The 19,233-nt window shown below is 47.3% G+C and overlaps 2 protein-coding genes across 7 annotated transcripts; both read left to right on the forward strand.

Moving 5' to 3' along the window:
• Positions 1-34: 34 nt before the first annotated feature.
• On the forward strand, positions 35-10,172 carry LOC309537488 (F-box/LRR-repeat protein 8-like). Of its 3 annotated transcripts, XM_082232373.1 has the most exons (5): positions 35-144; positions 1,489-1,568; positions 5,091-5,205; positions 7,460-7,669; positions 8,653-10,172. In XM_082232373.1, the coding sequence occupies exons 4-5, from the start codon at positions 7,506-7,508 to the stop codon at positions 9,632-9,634; spliced, it is 1,146 nt and encodes a 381-aa protein (XP_082088499.1). In that variant the 5' UTR covers positions 35-144; positions 1,489-1,568; positions 5,091-5,205; positions 7,460-7,505; the 3' UTR covers positions 9,635-10,172. The 3 variants fall into 3 exon arrangements, with proteins under 3 accessions (XP_082088499.1, XP_082088500.1, XP_082088501.1); XM_082232374.1 differs by lacking the exon at positions 1,489-1,568 and having other exon boundaries at positions 49-144; XM_082232375.1 differs by lacking the exons at positions 1,489-1,568; positions 5,091-5,205 and having other exon boundaries at positions 53-144.
• Positions 10,173-12,418: 2,246 nt separating this feature from the next.
• LOC309536696 (F-box/LRR-repeat protein 8-like) lies at positions 12,419-19,160 on the forward strand. Of its 4 annotated transcripts, none has more exons than XM_082230860.1 (3): positions 12,419-12,656; positions 14,466-14,674; positions 16,442-19,160. In XM_082230860.1, exons 2-3 carry the CDS (start codon positions 14,511-14,513, stop codon positions 17,415-17,417), a joined length of 1,140 nt encoding a protein of 379 aa, XP_082086986.1. In that variant the 5' UTR covers positions 12,419-12,656; positions 14,466-14,510; the 3' UTR covers positions 17,418-19,160. The 4 variants fall into 4 exon arrangements, with proteins under 4 accessions (XP_082086986.1, XP_082086985.1, XP_082086988.1 ...); XM_082230859.1 differs by lacking the exon at positions 12,419-12,656 and adding an exon at positions 12,789-12,906; XM_082230862.1 differs by lacking the exon at positions 12,419-12,656 and adding an exon at positions 14,295-14,360.
• The last annotated feature ends 73 nt before the right edge of the window (positions 19,161-19,233 follow it).

Below are 19,233 nucleotides of genomic sequence, written 5' to 3' on the forward strand. Positions count from 1 at the left end.
CCCATTGGGCTGCTTGTTTGGAAGGTACCCAAGGATCCGCCCCGTTTTTTTGCACCAGGAAGTTCAGGCTGCCAATCAGTGGACGCCCCGAACCGTGGCCTTGACAGAAGAGGCCGCCTGGGGGCTGGGGTCGTCTGAAATCAGGTAAGGAACGGGGTGGGAATTCAGTTCGTCCTTGGCTGCAGCTCACAGCTCTGACCAAGGTGCTGTTTGGTCGCCTTGTTTTTAGAAAGCAAAAGCGCCGTGTCCCAGAGCATCAGCAGAGTGCATATGCTCACATAGATTACCGTAATTCCACTCCTGCTAGGAGGAGGAGAGGAGATCTCTCAGTGCTCTTGGGAAGATTTGCTAGCGGAAAGCTGCTCCAAGGCAGAGAGGGGACTGCAGAGGGAAAAGGAGCCTGCCCTGCTGCGCTCTCGCGGGCAGGTTGGAACTTGCTGGCGGGCTGTGATGACTAATGATCATCAGGAGCTCGTTTTGAGGAGCGCTGTTAGGTATCCCCTGTGCTGTGGAGGCTGTTGCCGGTTCCATACTTTGGAACATTATTCTAGCACAGATGCAACAGGCCACCTGGCTTCTGACTTTCAGGAGTCTCTTTGAAGACCTTTTTTTTTTTTTTTGGCCAGCAGTCCTATGCGCAGTTGTTTTTAAAAATTCTTGAGGAAGGCAGTCATATTAATGATTTTTCTGGGGGGTTTTATGTTGCTGTCCATTGCCCTGATATTTTATGAAAGATGTATAAATCAGCCCACTTTTGTGGAATAATCTGCCAATAGAGATCCAGCAGATGCCTTCAGTTTTAGCTTCTAAGTGGCTCCTGAACATTTTTCTTTTCCATTGGGCTTAACGCAGGCAATTAAGATCACATATTTCCATAGCTGTTGGCTGATTTCGACATTTTTGTATGTCTTTCTTACTGTATTTTATGGGTGTTTTTTTTTTAAAAAAATGAATAGAAGTATATAAATATTTTAATAAAGAGCAGTCAATCACAGCAAAACAAACAAACAAAACAATCAAACAACCCTCTACCTTGTTTGAGAGGCCAGCTGCTTAGTATACTTTTGGAATGAGATTTTGGTGTTTTCCTGGAAAAAAACAACCACCTGCTGTCTCCAATAAGGGGAGGTCTGCCTTGTAAATGATGTTAACATGTGGTTTTCAGAAGTCTTTCATGCCATCTGTCATTCTGCGGGCAGCCTTGGGCAGCAAGTGTCTCAGGAATCGCGCTGCCAGTGCATCAGAGGTCAAGGATAGCTCTCACAGCCTCGGTTTAAAGCATTACTGGCAGGGCTGTAATGACTGCACTCCTAAGAAAAAGTCTGCCCTGCAGAAAGGTTTAAGAGAGAGAGGGTTGGATTTTTTTATTTCTTAATGCTGGGTGGATTGCCCTTACAAGTGATGTTCCTTTAGGAGCTGCACTGCCTCTCTGCATCCTTGCTTCTGCAACTCCATGATTCCAATTGAACCTCTATTTTTATCCAACAGGATATTAAAAACACAAGAAAACATCGAACATTAAAAATTTCCCTAAACAAGGCTGCCTTCAGATGTCTTCTAAAAGTCAGGTAGTTGTTTATTTCCTTTACATCTGATGGGAGAGCGTTCCACAGGACGGGCGCCACCACCGACAAGGCCCTCTGCCTGGTTCGCTCCCAGTGAGGGAACCACCAGAAGACCCTCGGAGCTGGACCTCAGTGTCTGGCTTGAACGATGGGGGTGGAGGTGCTCCTTCAGGTATACCGGGCCGAGGCCATTTAGGGCTTTAAAGGTCAGCACATTTAAAACACCACAATTAACAGGATAGTAAAACATTCTCATATCCCCGTATTGGGAAGGTTAAGGAGTATTGGTTAGGGCAGGGTTGGGGAACCTCGCGTCTGCAGGTAAAATTTGGTCTGCCAAGCCTCCCTGTTTGGCCTATGAGGCCATTTCAGGTAAGCCATGCCCACTTGCCTACTCCTGTTGTCGTATATGTTAGGTGTGGGCCAGCTAAGGCAGGGCTTGGCCCAAAGGGACTTTCCAGGCGCCGCCTACTGTAAGTGCTTTCAAAACCTCCTGCACAACACTTCCCAAGAGCACCTGGCAACCAGCGGGTTGTCAGGTGCTTGGAAAGCGCTGCGCAAAGTGCCCTGCAAGCTCTGCTCGTGGCACCTGGGAAGCACTGAGCACATCAAATCCCTGCTCAGCCATGACGCTCATTGGGTGCCCTTGGGCGGAAGTCACTGCCTCCCAGCCAAACCTACTTCAAAGGGTTGTTAGGATAAAATGGAGAGAGGGGAGACCTATGTGCACCGCCTGGAGCTCTGCGGAGAAAAGGTGGCTGTCAGGGGTTCAGGAGCAGAGGCGAGGGCAAGGGAGGAAACAGAGAGCGAGGGGGAGGAGTCCAAAGGAAAGATGAGCGATGACGACGACCCGAGGTCTCCGAGTCTTTCCAGTGAATCGGAAGATTCACAGAAAGGAGCGCCAGTGACCAGAGCAAGGGGGGAGCTTAGGGGGACACCCCAGGAGGAAGGGACAAAAGGGGGTTCAGAGAGCAGCAGTTGGAAATCGGGGCCAGCGTCCCCAACAGAGCGCAGTGGAGGAAGGGCGCCAGGCATCGGGATCCGGCGGCTCGCCGCAGGGGGGAGGGCATGAGTCAGGAGTGGCCACACCTCCATCGGAGAGCAAAGAAACGGTCAAGCGGAAAGTGGAAGGTTGGGCGTGCGCGCCAAGTTCAAATGCACAGGAAGGCGGCACAGTAAGCAGCCCGGAAAGGGAGCCAGGTCCTAAAGCCCGCCGTAAGGAGACAGAAGGGTCCGGGGGGTCAGCGTCAGAAGAGTCCCGGAAGGAAGAGACCATGGGGGGCAGAGGGACCCAGAGAAGAACGGTCAGGCGGAAAAGGTGGAGTAAGGCTAGGGTATTACGTTGGTGTACAGGAGGCAGGGACTCAGACGGAGCTTCGCCGGTCTAGCTTATAAGACGTAGGGCTGCACGCTGCAGCTTGGAATTGGAAACTGTAACTCAATAAAGACTTTTATAAAGTGAACGCTGGCTAGCGTGATCCTCTGTGAGCTGGGATCTGGAAGTAGCCCTGACAGTGGCATTTAAATAAATAATAATGATTGAACAGAAAGGCAGCAGTGCTCTTTCTTTTAAAGACAGAATCCCCCTTCAAGAGCCACTGGGAACTTTTAGCTTCTCATGGAAAGAGCAACATATAAACTGTTTATTCCCCCCTCCCCACCCTGGGGTTTGCTTTTATGTTATTTTATTTCAAAACTCTGCCTCTCCCTTGCTGAGTCACTGACAAGGAATTCTTGGGCAGAGGCAGCAGAAATCGCTAACAGTTACCTTGACTCATCATGAACTTTACCTTGGGGCGGGAGAAAGCCACTCCTTTCTCAACAGTGCAGTAGTAAAATTAACTATCTGGGGCAGGGGGACAGGTGTTGGGGGAGGGATGCAAATGTAAATGTGCAGTGGGAAATTTAGATTTCTCCATGTTTGTTTTGGACACGTTTTGTTTCAATTGTTGTGCCATATGCTGATCTTTTCATATGCAAAGTCATCTTGTCTTTTTAATCAGTGAGCAAAAGGATGCTACGATTACTAAGAGCCAGCATGGGTTTCTCAAAAACAAGCCATGCTAGATGAATCGCATTTCTTTTTTTGATAAGAGTTACAAGCTGGGTGGATCAGGGGAATGTGGTGGGCGTGGCATATCTTGATTTCAGTAAGGCCTTACACAAAGTCCCCCATGATGTTTTTGCAGAGAAGCTGGTGAATTGTGGCCTAGAGGATGCTACTATTAGCTGGATTTGGAGCCAGTTGACTTACTGAACCTAACAAGGGGTCACTAATAGTTCCTGTCTTCTGAGGGGTTCAACCTGTTGTAAACAAAAATTGCCCTTTTTCCTTATGGGGTATCCAAGAGCCCATATAGAGTCCTTACATAGGTCCCCTATTGGTAGGAAAGAATAACAGAGGCCAACCAGAGAATATTGAGAAGCAAAGCAGCTAGTAAGCTTGATCTTTATTGATCTGTTGCAACAGGGTGCTCCCCTCACCCACAGGAGAGGAGGAGGAACCCAGAAAAATGGTGTGCAAAGCCTTATAAAGACTTTTGAAATTGCCACCCTGTGGATCAAGACCACCCCCAGAAACATCATACATACATCACAGAAAAGGCGGTTTAAACAGAAATTTGAATGTTGTTTATCTCCTGTCTAGCAGGTTACTTGATTGGATTGCCTTGGGAGCCTGGCCAATCTTTTGTAATGATAAATACTTAGTTCCTGGGCCATGTCACAGGCTCACACCCTATTCAAACACAGACATACCCTTAAGATAGGATTTGTGAAGGAAAAGACAATGGGGAGGCTTTTCCATTTTCCTTTGACCTTGCAGGGAAAACATTTGGTCAGTTTGGGACAGTTCGATTTGAGAAAACATTTGGTCAGTTTGGGACAGTTTGGGAATCAAAATGGTTCCAGGTTGGTCTTCCTGTGCTGATCTATGTATGTGCGGTTATGAACATTACCATTAACATTACCTCAAAATTCCTATCATAGACCTATCTCTCCCAGCTTTGTGTTGTCTGCAAAGGTGATCAGGATTCACCCCAACCCTTTATAGAAGTCAGGGAAGAGAACCTTTTCCAGCTGAGAACCTCAGACATGGATTTTTAAAATGGTGAGAAGTACCAGGGCAAGGCAGTACCCTGCGATGACCCACTCAAAACCTTCCTTCAATGCCCTGGTTTGTGGAGTTTCCTTACAGCTCAATAGGGCCATCTGATTCTGATGCTACTTCACTGGTGTTTGTAAAAAAAAAAAAAAAAAAAAGAGTGCCCCCTCCCCTCCCCTGTGCACATTGACTTGTTAGATCCTTCCCCCCTTCCAACTTTTGACACAGCACATGAATGAGGCCTCCTTTTTATATGAGGAGTGGCAAAAACGGTGGGGCAAGGAGTGTTTAAAATCAGGCACAACTTCCTTTTGCGTAAGCCTCCCCCCCCTTGCTTTAAAAAACAACAACCTTGTACTGAATACAAGGAAGTGACTTCATGGTTTCAGAAGCAAACAGTTTATGGGGACTTCCTGTTGCAGACGCCTTCATTGTGACCTTTGAGAGTGTGACTGATCTCTTTGTGCCTGGGAGGAAAGGAGAGAGCACATGGTGGCTTGAGCAGGCAGAAGAAGAAAGCACATCCAGGGGCTCCTGGTACGTATGATGCAAAATACTCTTTCCTGGGTATGCAACTGCTTAGCAGAGGAATGGTGCTTCCCTCTCCATCCTTGAGGTGCCTAAAAATAACGTGAGCATTTCTACTCAGTCTTACTTTTTCAAGAGCCGTAGTTCTGCATGAGAGCCAGTGTGGTGTAGTGGTTAAGAGCGATAGACTCGTAATCTGGTGAACCGGGTTTGCGTCTCCGCTCCTCCACATGCAGCTGCTGGGTGACCTTGGGCCAGTCACACTTCTTTGAAGTCTCTCAGCCCCACTCACCTCACAGAGTGTTTGTTGTGGGGGAGGAAGGGAAAGGAGAATGTTAGCCGCTTTGAGACTCCTTCGGGTAGTGATAAAGCGGGATATCAAATCCAAACTCTTTTCCATTCTGCCAAATGCAGCCACCCAGTGCCAGGAACAGAGGAACTTGTTTTACATGCAAGAACTCCTAGATATCATCTCCAGGTATGGCTTGGAGACAGGCAGCCTGCAGACTTAAGGCAGACAGTACTGAGATGGATGGACCAAAGGTCTGACTCAGTATAAGGCAACTTCATCCGAGCCTCTCTCAGAGGGGACACCTAGAAAAGGGCTTCAGGTGAAGGTTGAAGGGTCCTGGGAGGTTCATACTGAGAGATTTAGGCCAAAATATATTTGGGTCCCGAGCCTGGAGATCTGTTCCACACAGTACTATGTAGGAAGTGAGCCTTTAGTGTTGTAGCACCTGCCCTTGGAATGCCATCCCATTAAATATTAGGCGACATCTCTGTTGTCTTTTCAGCAGCTACTGAAGACCAGCTTCTTTCAACGGGTCTTTTAAAGCAGGGCTATTTCCCAGTCTGTGTCTGTCCTGGACTTGTACTTGCTGCCCTGGGTCCCTTTAGTAAATAAATAAGTAAAAAAAACAACAAGGTAATTTGCAACAGTATCATTCCAAATGAGATCAGGTTCAAGTCCTAACTAGACTACTTACCGTATTTTTCACCCTATAGGACACACTTTTTCTCCTCCAAAAATGAAGGGGAAATGTGTGCGCGTCCTATGGGGCGAATGAAGGCTCCTTGGCTTCAGCAATAGCAACGTGAAGCCTCCGAAGCCTGGGCTCCAGAGGCTTTGCATTGCTTTCGCTGAAGCCAGGAGAGTCTGCTCTTTGAGGCTGGCGGTGGGGGAAAGCAGCGCTTCCCCCCATCGCCAGCCCCACAAGCTGGGTCGAAAAGCCCGCAGGAGCCGCGTGTTCTTTAAAGGCTGCGCGGCTTCTGCGGGCTTTTCTATGTGGGGGGGGGGGAAGGCCGCTCTTGGGGCCTTTTCCCTGAGGAGGGACAAGGGACTGAATGGCCGTTTCAGTCCCTTCTCCCTCCTGGTCGAAAGGCCCGCAGGAGTTGCGCGTGGCTCCTGTGGGCTTTCGTGGGAGGTGGGGGAATTCCTCCACCTCCCGCAAAAGCGGGGAGAAGGTCTTGGAGTAGCGCACAGGCTGTGTGCAGCCTGTCCAATGCTCCCAAATCTGCGCGGGGGGGAATCATATTTTTTCCCTTGATTTCCCCCCCTGAAAACTAGGTGCGTCCTATGGGCCGGTGCGCCTTATAGGGCGAAAAATACGGTAACTCATTGGCATTTATCTGCATTCAAAGCATCTGCCCTCCCACTGAGCTAGGGAGCAGGCCACCCAGTGTTGAGCATTCATGTTTTGAATTTGGGTGGGTTCAGCTTTCCTTCTGAATTTAATCTTGCCTCCATCTAGGATAGTTGCAGATGGAACCTGCAGCAAAAACAACAACCAGTTGACAAGGGAGGTGGCTTCTTTAGGATTTGGCAACAAATAGGGAACTCTTGTGGATATTCGTATGATTCCTCCTGCCTGACTTTTTACTGAATGATGTCATTGATTCTCTATCTGCCTCCAAGGCTTAGTGCAGACAACCAGGTTGCCGACTGATGGAGTAACTTTGCCCTCTGGATATTCACACAATGACATGTTCTTGTGAAGGGTGTCCATGAGTTATTGCATGAAATGTTTTACCTGACGACCTAACTGTGTGTAGCCCCTTTTCACAATACTCATTTGCCTGCTCAGAGTCATGTCCATTAACTTCAGTGGGTCTGGGTAGGACTAGCATTGGGTACCACCCTTTGGCATTTTTCACCTCGGGAACAATGCATCGTTTATTGTGGTGTTTTCCTGGACTCCTTCATGTTATTTCTGCTTATTTCATAGACTGATGCTTGTTCATCTTGGGTGCATTTGTTTTCCAGCAAAGAAAGCTACATTCCCAAATTTGCAACCAGCTGCCCTAGGAGAATGCCGGTGCTGGCCCCAGACGCTTGGAGCTACATCCCTGAAGAAATCCTGGCCAATATATTTTACTACTTGCCTCTTAAAGATCGGCACACAGTATTCCGTGTGTGCCGGCCCTGGGCTGCGGCAGTTTCAACCAGCTCCGTCTGGAGTTTTACAGAGGTCAGGTAAGAAGGGAGAGCTTAAAGTACAGCCTCTGTTTGAAGGTCTCCTTTGAAGAAGAGGCCACCACCTCCCGAGGAAGCCTATCAAGTGCCTCTTGCCATTTGGAAGTTTATCCTGTTGTGCTGCAATTGGTTCTGGTGGAGCAGAAGTTGCCTACAGTGTCAGATCTTTATCACCTCACCCCCAAGAGGCCAGTTTTCAAGTGAGGGGTGTGGAGAACAACCCACTTGTCCATGTTTGATGGCATCTTGACATCAAATGATTGGCAGGTGGGTTGTCCTATCCATATGCAGACATTGGCCCAAGGCGATAGAGTGGGTGGGACCTGCTGCCCAAGCAAGATTGAACTCCCTCGTCAACTAGGTCTTGCTTCTTGCAAGGTTTGGACTCTCTAGCCAGTTCTTAGCATAGAGCTGGGGCCACCTGAGGCTTTCTGTAGGCTGACAAGGTTTCTACTGCAGCCACCCCTTGCCCTCCTTGAGGAGCTGGTTGTGCTGGCTTAAAGGTTCCTTGGCCAATTCCATAGGTGCTGACTTCTGCAATATGGAAGGGATGGGGGCCTTGTCCATACAGTCCTGAGGAAGTTGGGACAGCTACAGCCTCAGGTTTGGAGGGCCTGGGGGGGAGTCCCGAGGTTCTTCCACCCCACCTCCAGCTGCCCCACTGACTGGAGATTTCCTTCTCATCTGTATCTTCCTCAGGGAAGTTTGAGGAGTCTGAAAACGCATATCAGAGAGCCTATATCAATGAGTGCATTCCTGATACTTTGGATCACTATGAGTTTCTATTGAATTATATTAATGCTGTGATGAATTTGGGATTTTTTTAATTTTAATTTTTGCTTTATATGCTACTGTGCTTTTGATAGTTTTTAAAGCTATTGTTTTTCTTGTGAGCTGCTTTGAGCTCAACATTTGTTGTTGGAAAAGTAGGATGCAAATATTAAACTGAATTTTTTTAAAACCCCCCATCATTTTTTGTCCAGTTGCAGCACAGAGGATGAAGATGGCGAAGGCACTTTGCAGAGCTTGCAGCAGTTTCTGAGCCACATCAAACACCTGAAGATAGCCTTTGATCAGTCTCAGGAGAAAACCCAGAGGAACGTCACTCAGATTTTGGACATGCTGGCCAAGCAGAACCACAAGTTGCAGGCTCTGTGCATTGTGTGCAAAGGAGAAAACCCCCTTTTCTATTCCGGCCAAGACATCATTCAGAGCATCCGGAGAATCTGCCAGAGCCAGAATAAGACCAACCTTCAGCTTATCGATTTCCGGCAAATGCCTTTCACTCTGGACGACGGGCTCATTCAGCTGATTGCATCCAGCAGTCCAAATCTGCATACCCTGTTCATCAACAACCGCACCCTGGTTTGCAACGTCAAGCCAGAGACGATCTGTGAGGTTCTGAGGGCTTGTCCTAAATTATCTACCCTGGGGGTCTACTATGCCAGCCTGTCTGAGGATGTCTTCCAGGAACTGGTAAAGTCAAATAGAGGGCCCTTCAAGTGCCTGGATATTTTCTGCGAGCGCCTGGACAAGTACATCCCCGTCATCCCAGAAGAGCTTTGGGCTATGGTTTGTGAGAGATATCCACAGCTGCAGGTGGAGATGGAGTTCGACCACACAGTCCCTGCATGGAAGATCCCTCGGATTCTAAAGCCCAATATTCCCGTAACCAGTTTGCAGCTTAACACTTACACGTACATGGTGAACCAGATTCGGTTTGCCACCAGTAACTACAGCAAGACTCTGGAAAGGCTGGTCATCCGCACTACGCCATCTGATGACCTCAACTCCTCGCTAACAGATCTAGCCAAAAAGTGTGTGCATCTGAAAGAGGTCCACTGTTACTGTGTGGTTAGCCCAGCAGTGGTACAGGCCTTTCTTTTACACTGCAAGGGTTTGAGAAAGTACACTCTAAAGGTCACCACGGGACGGAGCACTTGGAAACCAACAATAATCCAGTGATTTTCCATCTGCAGTAAAGGCACATTCACACCTATTATCTCAGTAGCAGTTTAGGCCTTTGGTAGTGTCCGGGGTGTACATTTCAGTACTGTCTGCATCACTGAGGCAGCAGTCCTAGCCCTGCTTACCTCTGAGTAAACCACACTTACTTACTCCAGAGTTGGCATAGTTAGGATTGTGGTGCAATTCCATTTCCTCTCACTTTGTTGCTAAATTTGCTGCTGGAGTAGGCAACTGCTCAGGAGTAAGGTGGGTAAACACAGAATCCAAATAGAATTACACACTTACTTCTCAGCTGATATGGCTAAGATTGTGCTGCAAGTGCTACTCTATTCAGTGGGGCTTACTCCCAGGTAAGTATGGTTAGGACTGCATCCTAAGTCCCATTAACTATTAGTGTGAACAAATCACAGTCTTTGCCCTAGAAACAGGTGAACAATGTTTACAGAGTGGCATATATTTTTCAGATTCTTGCAAAATCATAGCACTTTAAATCTGTGATATGATCATAATTCACAATAAATTTTTGTATATGAAATACAGTGTTTTTATAGTTCTGCTTAATAATATTCATATGGGTATTTTTTTGTCAGAAACATGACTATCGTGCAGCTTGGGCCCCCTCTCTCAAGTTCAAATCCTCTTCATCGGGGTGGTGTCAGGGAAGATCAGAAATTTTTATTTTTATTCATTTTATATACTGTCCTTTATCGAAAGATCCCTGGGCAGTGTACAACATTAAGAAGACATTTTATGGAGAATCATCATGAAAACACAATCATAGCTGTCAACCATCCCTTATTTGGTGGGAAAGTCCCTTATCCCAGCACTGTGTCCCGCTGTTGTCCCTTATTGATGATGTCCCTTAAATTTCCCGGGTTGCAAAGGAAGCAGCTCCTCTCCTTCCCTCCCTGCCAGCCAGGGAGGAGGGAGGCTCCAACTGTTTTGCTTGGCTGCATTGCTCACCCAATAAGGAGTCTAAGAACGACTGGGGGGTGGAGCTCGCATGCCTTGTGCCGATCAAATCGGCCGCGTTGCCTGGGGACTCACCTTTGCTCAGCACTTCCCAGCGGAGAGGTGACGGTGTTTTTCCTTGCTGCATCCCCTTTGCTGGGTTGCTACGCTGTGGGAACCACCACTTGAGGCTTCTTCTGGCTGCTGGCTGGGCTTTCTGCCTTTGGCTCGGAGGGGCTCAGAAGTTGAAGATACCTGTGCTTGGAAAATCCCTTATTTTGGCTGCTGAGCCCTTATTTTCGAGGCTGCTGGTCCCTTATTTTCAAATCTGCAACTTGACAGCTATGAACACAATACAAAACACAATGATAGGCAGCATAATGATAAAACAATCGTAACAACAGCCCCACCCCTTTAAGAGGCCATAGATTATGGCCAGATGCCTGGATAAAGAGGAATGTTAGTGCCTGGTGCCTAAAGACATGTAATGATGGTGCAAGAGGAGCTTGTTCTTGGTTTGTAAGCTGGACTCAGTTCCCATCAGCCTTTGTAAAGCATGACTCGTGGCCGGGGATGATGGGAGTTGGAGTAGAGTCCAGCATCCTGGGGAGGGAGGGCACAAGTGCCCAAGTGGTCTAAACTAAACTAAAAAGCTTCTAAATTAAAACGAAAAGGGAGGGGGCGGACATTGGAGGCATGCAAGAATGGTGTAAAGGCACAAGAGGGCGCTGCAGCCTAACATACGAGGATTAAGGAATCCTTCAAAGCCAAGCTCACATTCTCCTGTTGCCCCCATGATTAGTAAGGCTTCCTTCCCCCTAACTGAGGCAGGAAGTCTTGGGAACATCACCCCCACCTGATGCAAGCAGGGAGCTGGGGGTTTGTGCTCAATACAATTAATCATCACATATGCGAGGTGCCATCAGTCCTTTGAATAAAACAGCAAATATTATCAAGAAGAGCTACTTCTATATAAGCCACACCTGGCTTATTTATTCCCCTGGTAGGCAGAGATAGAACCTCCCTGGCCAGGAGCAATGTATTTAAACTATCATAGATAATATCCATTATCCAAACATTCAGAGTTTTCTTTAAGTAAAAAATAAGAACTTCTCCTGCAAAGTGCAAGCTCCTGTTGTACAGAGAAAAGGACGTGGGAAGAGACAGAGTGGATTGTTGTAATGTGCTCTGCTCATGGCTGCCCTTGGAGACAACTCAAAGTCTTAACTGGTCCAAAATGCAGCATCCAGATTATTGGCTGGGTTTGCCTTGGGACGTGTATAATCCCTTGCTCCAAAACAGCTGCATTGGCTGTCAATTTGTTTCCACACAGAAGTAAGCTCCACTGAGTTCCATGGGGTTTATTCTCAAGTGTCTACTGGACTAATAAAAATTGGCTCTGCATCTATTTTCTTCTGAATGCTAAAAATGTGTCTTGCTTTTGTGGTTGCACCCCTAAATGTCCCACCCCTCAACAATGATTGCAGAGCCTCCAAGCAGTGCCAGATTTACATATAAGCTAAACAAGCTATAGCTAAGGGCCCCACTCTCTTGGGGGCCGCAAAAAAATTTATTGAAAAAAAGCACCTGGGTGTACATTTCCAAAATATAAGATAAAGAACAAATAAAATAAAACCTACAAACAGCAACGGTGTTTTGTGTCGTGTAGGCTCCTATGATGTAGGTAATTGTATTTCAGTATCAGTTCAACAATTGTTTTGATAAAATACATATTTTGTTATGTGCAAATGACTAGATATCTACTAGGTCCATAAATTACCATATAGCATATATTCAACACACAAAAACAGTGACAATTTGTTGTTGGGAAAGGACAGCTGGACATATAAAGGGCCCCATTACCTTCAGTAGCTTAGGTCAAACCTAAATCCGGCCCTGCCTTCGAGTACAGCCGGAGCCGCTCTCACCACCCTTTTCTGAGGTGGGCACAAAACAAATTACAGCATCTGACCAAAGTTTGCTTTGTTTCTTTTCTACCGTCCTCTCGGCGTAGCGACCGCTCGTGGTCAATTCCTGTTGCCCGGAAGCGACAGAGTTAACTCTACAGGTGAGGCGCTTCTTTCACCACCACCCCGCCCCGCGCACGCGTACTTCAGGCTGCCGCCTCGCGGTCAGGTGTTAATTGCGCGCAGGTGTGGCGGGAGAGGCACGCGGAGCCCCGGATGAAAAAGAGCGCGCGCGGCGCGCCCTGCTCACTTCATGCTGGGCGCGGGGTGGGTGTCGTTGCAGTTGCTCGCTCTTCAGGTTGCTGCAAGCGGCGCTGTTTGCCGGGCTTCCCTGCTGCTTCCGAGATTAAGGTGAAGGGTTCTTTCAGGGAAAGTGTACCGTTTGCTTTCTGGGCGTTTCCGACTCGCTTCTGTCTAAGACGGATCCAGTGCTTGCTCCTGTCAGGTTTCCCTAACACGCTGAGTGGCATGAAATGGGCAGCCCTGCAGAATTATAAATCAAACGATAATTTCATATTGTGTAATTTCTGTGAACCTGGACGGAAGGAAACTCGGAAGCTCCTTTAGATGGCTGTGCGCGTTGGAGTCTAAGGGCTGAGGTACTTTGGGCTCTCCCCCGAAAATATTTGAGGGGGCCACCCCCCAAAAAAAGTTGGTGGGTGTTGCCATTCAAATAGTGCGTGTGTGCCATGTCATGTGATCAATTTTTGTGGGGTGGGACTTACCTGGCTCTCCATCCCCACCCCCCCAATATTTTATTCAAGTTGGCACCCCTGGGTGTGTGTGTGACATCGCTTCAGCAATTATTCCCTTTATTGCTATTTATTTAATGGGCAAGCTCTCTCAAGTGGTTTACATAAAACATAAGTATGCAATTGAAGTTTCTCTGTGTGGTTGGAGTCACTGGACTGTTTCTCTGGAGTTTCAAGTCATTCTGCTTCAGCCTTGGGTGACCTTGGCTTAGTCACTGGCTTTCACCTCAGCCTACCTCATAGATATGTAGATCAGGGGTCAGCAAACTTTTTCAGCAGGGGGCAGGTCCCCTGTCCCTCAGACCTTGTGGGGGGCTGGACTATATTCTGAAGGAAAAAAAATGAACAAATTCCTATGCCCCACAAATAACCCAGAGATGCATTTTAAATACAGTGGTACCTCTGGTTACAGACACTTCAGGTTACAGACTCCGCTAACCCAGAAACAGTACCTCGGGTTAAGAACTTTGCTGCAGGATGAGAACAGAAACCGCGTGCTGCTGGCATGGCGGCAGCGGGAGGCCCCATTAGCTAAAGTGGTACCTCAGGTTAAGAACAGTTTCAGGTTAAGAACAGACCTCCAGAATGAATTAAGTTCTTAACCCAAGGTACCACTGTAAAAGCACACATTCTACTCATGTAAAAACACCAGGCAGGCCCCACAAATAACCCAAAGATGCATTTTAAATAAAAGGACACATTCTACTCATGTAAAAACACGCTGATTCCCAGACTGTCTGTGGGCCGGATTTAGAAGGTGATTGTGCCGGATCTGGCCCCCGGGCCTTAGTTTGCCTACCCATGCTGTAGATGAAGATGGAGAGGACTAGAACCATTTGTGCCACCTTGAATTCCTTGGGGGGTAAAGGTGGACTATAGATGTACTGTAATAATTCCTTCCTCTCCCATCTGTTCCATGCTTTACAACTTGTCATTTTAGTTTCACCCCACCGCTTCACCCCACCGCAATCTGACTTAGAAATGCCTCAGGTTTTAAATTTGGAAGATGTATTCGGACGAATTTTGACGCTGTTCCATCCCTTACCTTTTCAGGTAGGGCTTGTAGTAGTCACATCCTGGGAAACGTGTGGAGCTGCTGCCAGTCAGTGTTGACAGTACTGAACTGATGCCCTTCATCTTTGGGTAATTGTCTTTCAGTGAGGAAGGCGGCACTCTAGAGTCTTCAGTCAGCTGTTCCAGAGGATGCCTAAGCTGGCGAAAGTCCTTTGGAACTGTATCCCAGGGGAAATTCTGGCCCACATATTTTCCTTCTTGCCTGCCAGAGACAGATACAATGTTGTGCATGTGTGTGAGCGCTGGGCCACAGAAGTGCATTCCAGTTCTGTTTGGGATTTTACAGAAATCGGGTAAGAGGCAGCATTTGCAGCTGGTTGCTTGTAGAGTCAAAAAGGAACATGTACGTTGTTGACCTTTCCTGCTAACAACCGTGTGTGTGTGTGTGTTACTGTTGTTGTTGTTGATGATGATGATGTAGTTTTCATCAGGCACCAGTTAGCATGGTCAGCCATTAAGGATGCTGAGAGTTGTAGCCAGACAACATCTGGAACGCCACAGGTTCCCTGGCTCAAAGCCGCCTTCTCATTCTCTGCTGGAAGGCACATGCTTGTTCTCTCCTTCACAAGTTCGGTCAGTATGGACTTAAAGGTGAATGAGACTCTCAGTAGTCATACGCACGCAAACCCCACCCCCAATCTCCCCTTCTTGCTGTCAAGGGCACTTCCCAGCCAAGGAACTCACACATCAGATACTGTAGTTAAGTATTTATTGTCAAAGATAATACAGGTACTTCTACAGCTCTGGATATCTACGCACTCCAATTTAGCACCTAGGCAGCTTAGTGCTCTGTGGAGCACTTGCAGCAACTGGGGGGGGGCACTCCCCCTCTACCAGTTTATGTGCCTTCCTCTGACAGGCTGCATGTATGGAGACTGCGCCTGTGTGGAAACTTCCTCTGCTCATCGCTTTTCAATTCCCTCCTAGTTCTGGGGTACAGTGGTGCACGAGAGGGTGGGAAGCACCTGGCCCTTGCACTTGCCTGACCTGCCTCTTCCCCCCTCTACTTCTGACCCATCTTGTGCTCCACCCTCCAGCTTCTAAGCTTCCCCTGCCTCTGATTCTTGCCTCCTGGCTGATGCATGTTCCCATATACCAGTGGCCCCCTCTCCTGTGCCAGACTCCAGCCTACCTGCTCCCAGGGAGCACTCGGCGGTGGCCTGCCAGTCCCTGACACTTGCTATAGGTGTAATGAAAGACATTGGGACACCTTCACAGGTGTATTGAAAAGGTGAGAGTACTTCCTGGAAAGCCAGATCCTAGGAATTTGGCAAAGGTCCCCAATTAACTGAAAAGTACAAAAATTGTTTATGAATTTTTTTTGCACATCGCAGTAAAAACACGGTGTGTGTCATAATAGAGGACAGTGTTCTAGTGCAGGATTAAATCAAGCTGCACAGAGAGCATATTGTAACTGGTGGGTTCCATTTCCTGCATGGTTTTAAGTGCACATTTGCAGTAGTGTCCACAAACAAGCATTTATTTTTGCTCACAGAATGTGCAAACTCTATTTGCTAGAGGTGTCTGATTATGATACAAGGATAGTCGGTCCTCCCTGACTCATTCTAACCTGGAAAGCTGAAACATGTTCCAAGCCACACTGTTTATACCTAGAAAAATCCAAATTAGCGTTAAGTGTACATTTCTCCCTCTAAAATGGGGGCGGGGGCGGCACAAAGTATGCCTGAAAATGGTTAAAGCTCAGACTTAATAGTTGGTCAAACTATTATGCTTACAGGCTGACCTTAGGACAGTCACGATATGTCTCAGCCGCGAACCCCCTCACAGGGTTGTTCTGAGGGTAAAATGAAGGGGGCGGGGAAGAAACATGGATATTGCCTCAAGCTCCTTGGAAGAAAGGCTATTAAACATAGTTAAATAAAAGGTTGCCGGGGGAGGGGGGTGATGCTACAGCTGTAGAGTTGTCTAACTTGCTCCTAGATCTAGAAGAAATGCAAATTAGTCAGTGTTCCAGAGAGGAATATTAGAAGTGTTCATCTGCTACAACTCAAATTCAGCACTGCAGGAGTCCATGACTTCTCCCCAACCTCTTATTTCAGTTTTGACACAGAGGATGAGGACGACGAGTGCCTGTTGCAGTGGCTACAGCCGTTCCTAGGCCTCATCAGACACCTGCAGTTGGTGGTTGAGCAGTCCCTGGACCTGAACCGGAGACAAGCCACAGGCATCTTGGACATGTTGGCTTGTCGGAGCTGCAGATTGCAGGGCCTCTGTATAGTATGCCTGGGAATAAGCCCCTATTTCTATTCCGGCCAAGATGTCCTGCATAGCATCCGGAGTATCTGCCAGAGCAGGAATGGGATTGATCTCCAGTATATTGACTTACGGCAAATGCCTTTCACTCTGGACAATGGGACTGTTCAGATGATTGCATCCAGCAGCCCAAACCTGCACACCTTGTTCATCAACAACCAAGCACCTGGTCCAATGATTCTCAAGCCAGACACCATCTCTGACGTTCTGAGGACCTGCCCTAAGTTATCTGCCTTGGGGGTCTGCTATGCCAGCTTATCTGAGAAGATGTTTTGGGAACTGCTGAAACCGAACAGAGGGCCGTTCCGGTTTCTGGACCTTTTCTATGAAGGCCTGGACGTCAACATTCCCAAAGAGCTTTGGGCTATGGTGAGTGAGAAGCACCCACAGTTCCGCGTGAGGCTGGAGTTTGCTCCAACAGTCCCTATAAGGAAGATGCGTGTGGTACTGAAGCCAAGCATCCCCGTGGCCGCTTTGCATTTTGACACACCTCTGCACATGGCCGATCAGGTTAAGTTCATTGCCAGCACCTACAGCAGGACTTTGGAGAGGCTGGTCCTTTACAACGCCCCCTCTGCTGACCTCAACGCTTCACTAATAGAACTGGCAGGAAAGTGTGTGCATCTGAAAGAGGTTCACTGTTACTCTGCAGTTAGCGAAGCAGTGGTAGAAGCTTTTATTTTACACTGCCCAGGTTTGAAAAAATACACCCTGTCAGCACAGAAGTTCTCTTTTGATATTCCACCAGCAGTCGTTCCGTGATTTGACCAAAATGAGAGTTCATGCACACTTGTGCCCTGAAAGAGTAGCAACATTATTTGATATAAACAGCATAAAAGTACTCTGTTGCTGTTTCCACTGAGTCTTCTGTTCCAGAGCCACAATATGGACACAGATTAAAAACAGTTGAAGCATACTACTTGAAATCAGTGTGAATAACACTGAAGTCTCTCTTAGTCTCCTGGATACGGGATATTTTAAATTTTATACAACTGCAGATTTTAGTATCCCCCCTGCAACTCAGACATCACAGATAGCATTTATCACAGTTCACCAAGATCTGCACATAAAACAATTTTAAACACATTACTTGATATTCTATTTTGGTAAGAACCTAACTTTATTTTGCAGCGTATATTCTCAACCATAGTAAGCCCAAGGTGGTGTGATGGTTCAAGGGGCAGAAATGAGCAGGAGCTCTCTTGTCCTACAGTTGACTGACAGTGGTTTGTAAAAGGTCTGTTTGTGTTAGTTACTTTTAAGCTTTGTTGTATTTTTTAAAGCCTTGCCAAGAAGGAAACATGTTCTTCAGTCACTGTATGTCAGTCACTTTCTGGACTCTGGTGGCAATACCATTCCAAACTCCCCTAATAGGTTTTTAGCAGAACTCATTTTATATGCAGCTAAGTTCTATTCCAGAGTAGACACATCAAAATTAATGGATGTGACTAAATGGAGCCCAGTAATTTGATGGGTCTGAGTAGAACTGAGCTACATGCAACCCAGGCTTTAGAGGTATGCTGTCCGAAGACTGCAGCTCTGATCTGGAGATCTGACTTATCTTCAGGAGTGTCTCTGATCCAGGATAGTCAAAGTGTCAGGTCTCTATTTCAGGTTCTTAGAGTTTTGAGGTCTACCTGGTTAGGGTGCCGATTATCATCCTTGTCAAGAGGATAGCTGCCTGGAATGGCAGCATCACAGGCTGAAATCCTATAGATGCAGCTCTCCCATAAAGATGGCACTTTTTGAATTTCTGCTGTGCAGCTGTGGCAGCAGATGTGGGTGCACATTACTTTCTAGTGGGAACTGATGCACGTATCTCCATCCAGAAATGGTGTCCAGACACCCAAGCTTTGGACATCATTTCTGGATGGAATTACATGTATCAGTTCCCACTGTGGAAGATAGGTGGTGATAACACAGTCATGGAGTTCTTCCCATCTCTTTGCCTTCCGTATGTAACTGGGAGTTTGGGACATCTGCTTAGGGCTCTTGCATTTGCAGATTATGGCTCTGAAACCAGCTGAGTCCAAGGTTCCTGCAGTCAATTAGGGCTTATCCACGCTTACCTTTTGCCCTGAGATTTCCCCGCGAAAACCCACGCTTTAGAGCTGAATCGGAGTAAACTTCAATTCGGGTTTTACGCAGATTGATGTTTACTCTGATTGAGCGTTAAAGAGCGGGTTTTTGCAAGGAGCGCTCTGGAGCAACAAGGTGGGGGGGCACTCAGACATGGAGCTTTAAATCACATAATGTGCCTGGAAAGAGCAGAAGAACAGTAAGTGTGGATAAGCCCTTATCTGATGGCTGGATGGAGGAAGAGCTGCTTGTGAGCAGGGTCATCAGGTGCAGAGGGTGGGCTCTGAGGCACATACAGGGATGATGTTCACCGCTCCCAACTGTCAGTCACTCTGCTTAGTGACACTAGTCTCCAGGTGGCACACCTTCAATTCTGCTACTGTGAATTGTCTCGATTGTAATAAATACTTTGAAACATTTTCCTTACTGTTGGAATTCTCCTTGCTGTGTTTGTCCTCTTGGAAACTACAAGAAAAGCAGTCTAGAAGCTGAAAGAACA

Source organism: Podarcis vaucheri (genome assembly GCF_965113315.1).
Source record: "Podarcis vaucheri genome assembly, chromosome: 7".
Classification (NCBI taxonomy): domain Eukaryota; kingdom Metazoa; phylum Chordata; class Lepidosauria; order Squamata; family Lacertidae; genus Podarcis; species Podarcis vaucheri.

What these genes read in the sequence shown, in the direction of transcription:
- LOC309536696 (XM_082230860.1), top strand. Translation starts at nt 14,511, where the DNA reads ATGCCTAAGCTGGCGAAAGTCCTTTGGAACTGTATCCCAGGGGAAATT. An exon ending in TGGGATTTTACAGAAATCGG is followed by an intron (nt 14,675 to 16,441) that starts GTAAGAGGCAGC and finishes CTCTTATTTCAG; the next exon opens with TTTTGACACAGAGGATGAGG.
- LOC309537488 (XM_082232373.1), top strand. Translation starts at nt 7,506, where the DNA reads ATGCCGGTGCTGGCCCCAGACGCTTGGAGCTACATCCCTGAAGAAATC. An exon ending in TGGAGTTTTACAGAGGTCAG is followed by an intron (nt 7,670 to 8,652) that starts GTAAGAAGGGAG and finishes TTTTTTGTCCAG; the next exon opens with TTGCAGCACAGAGGATGAAG.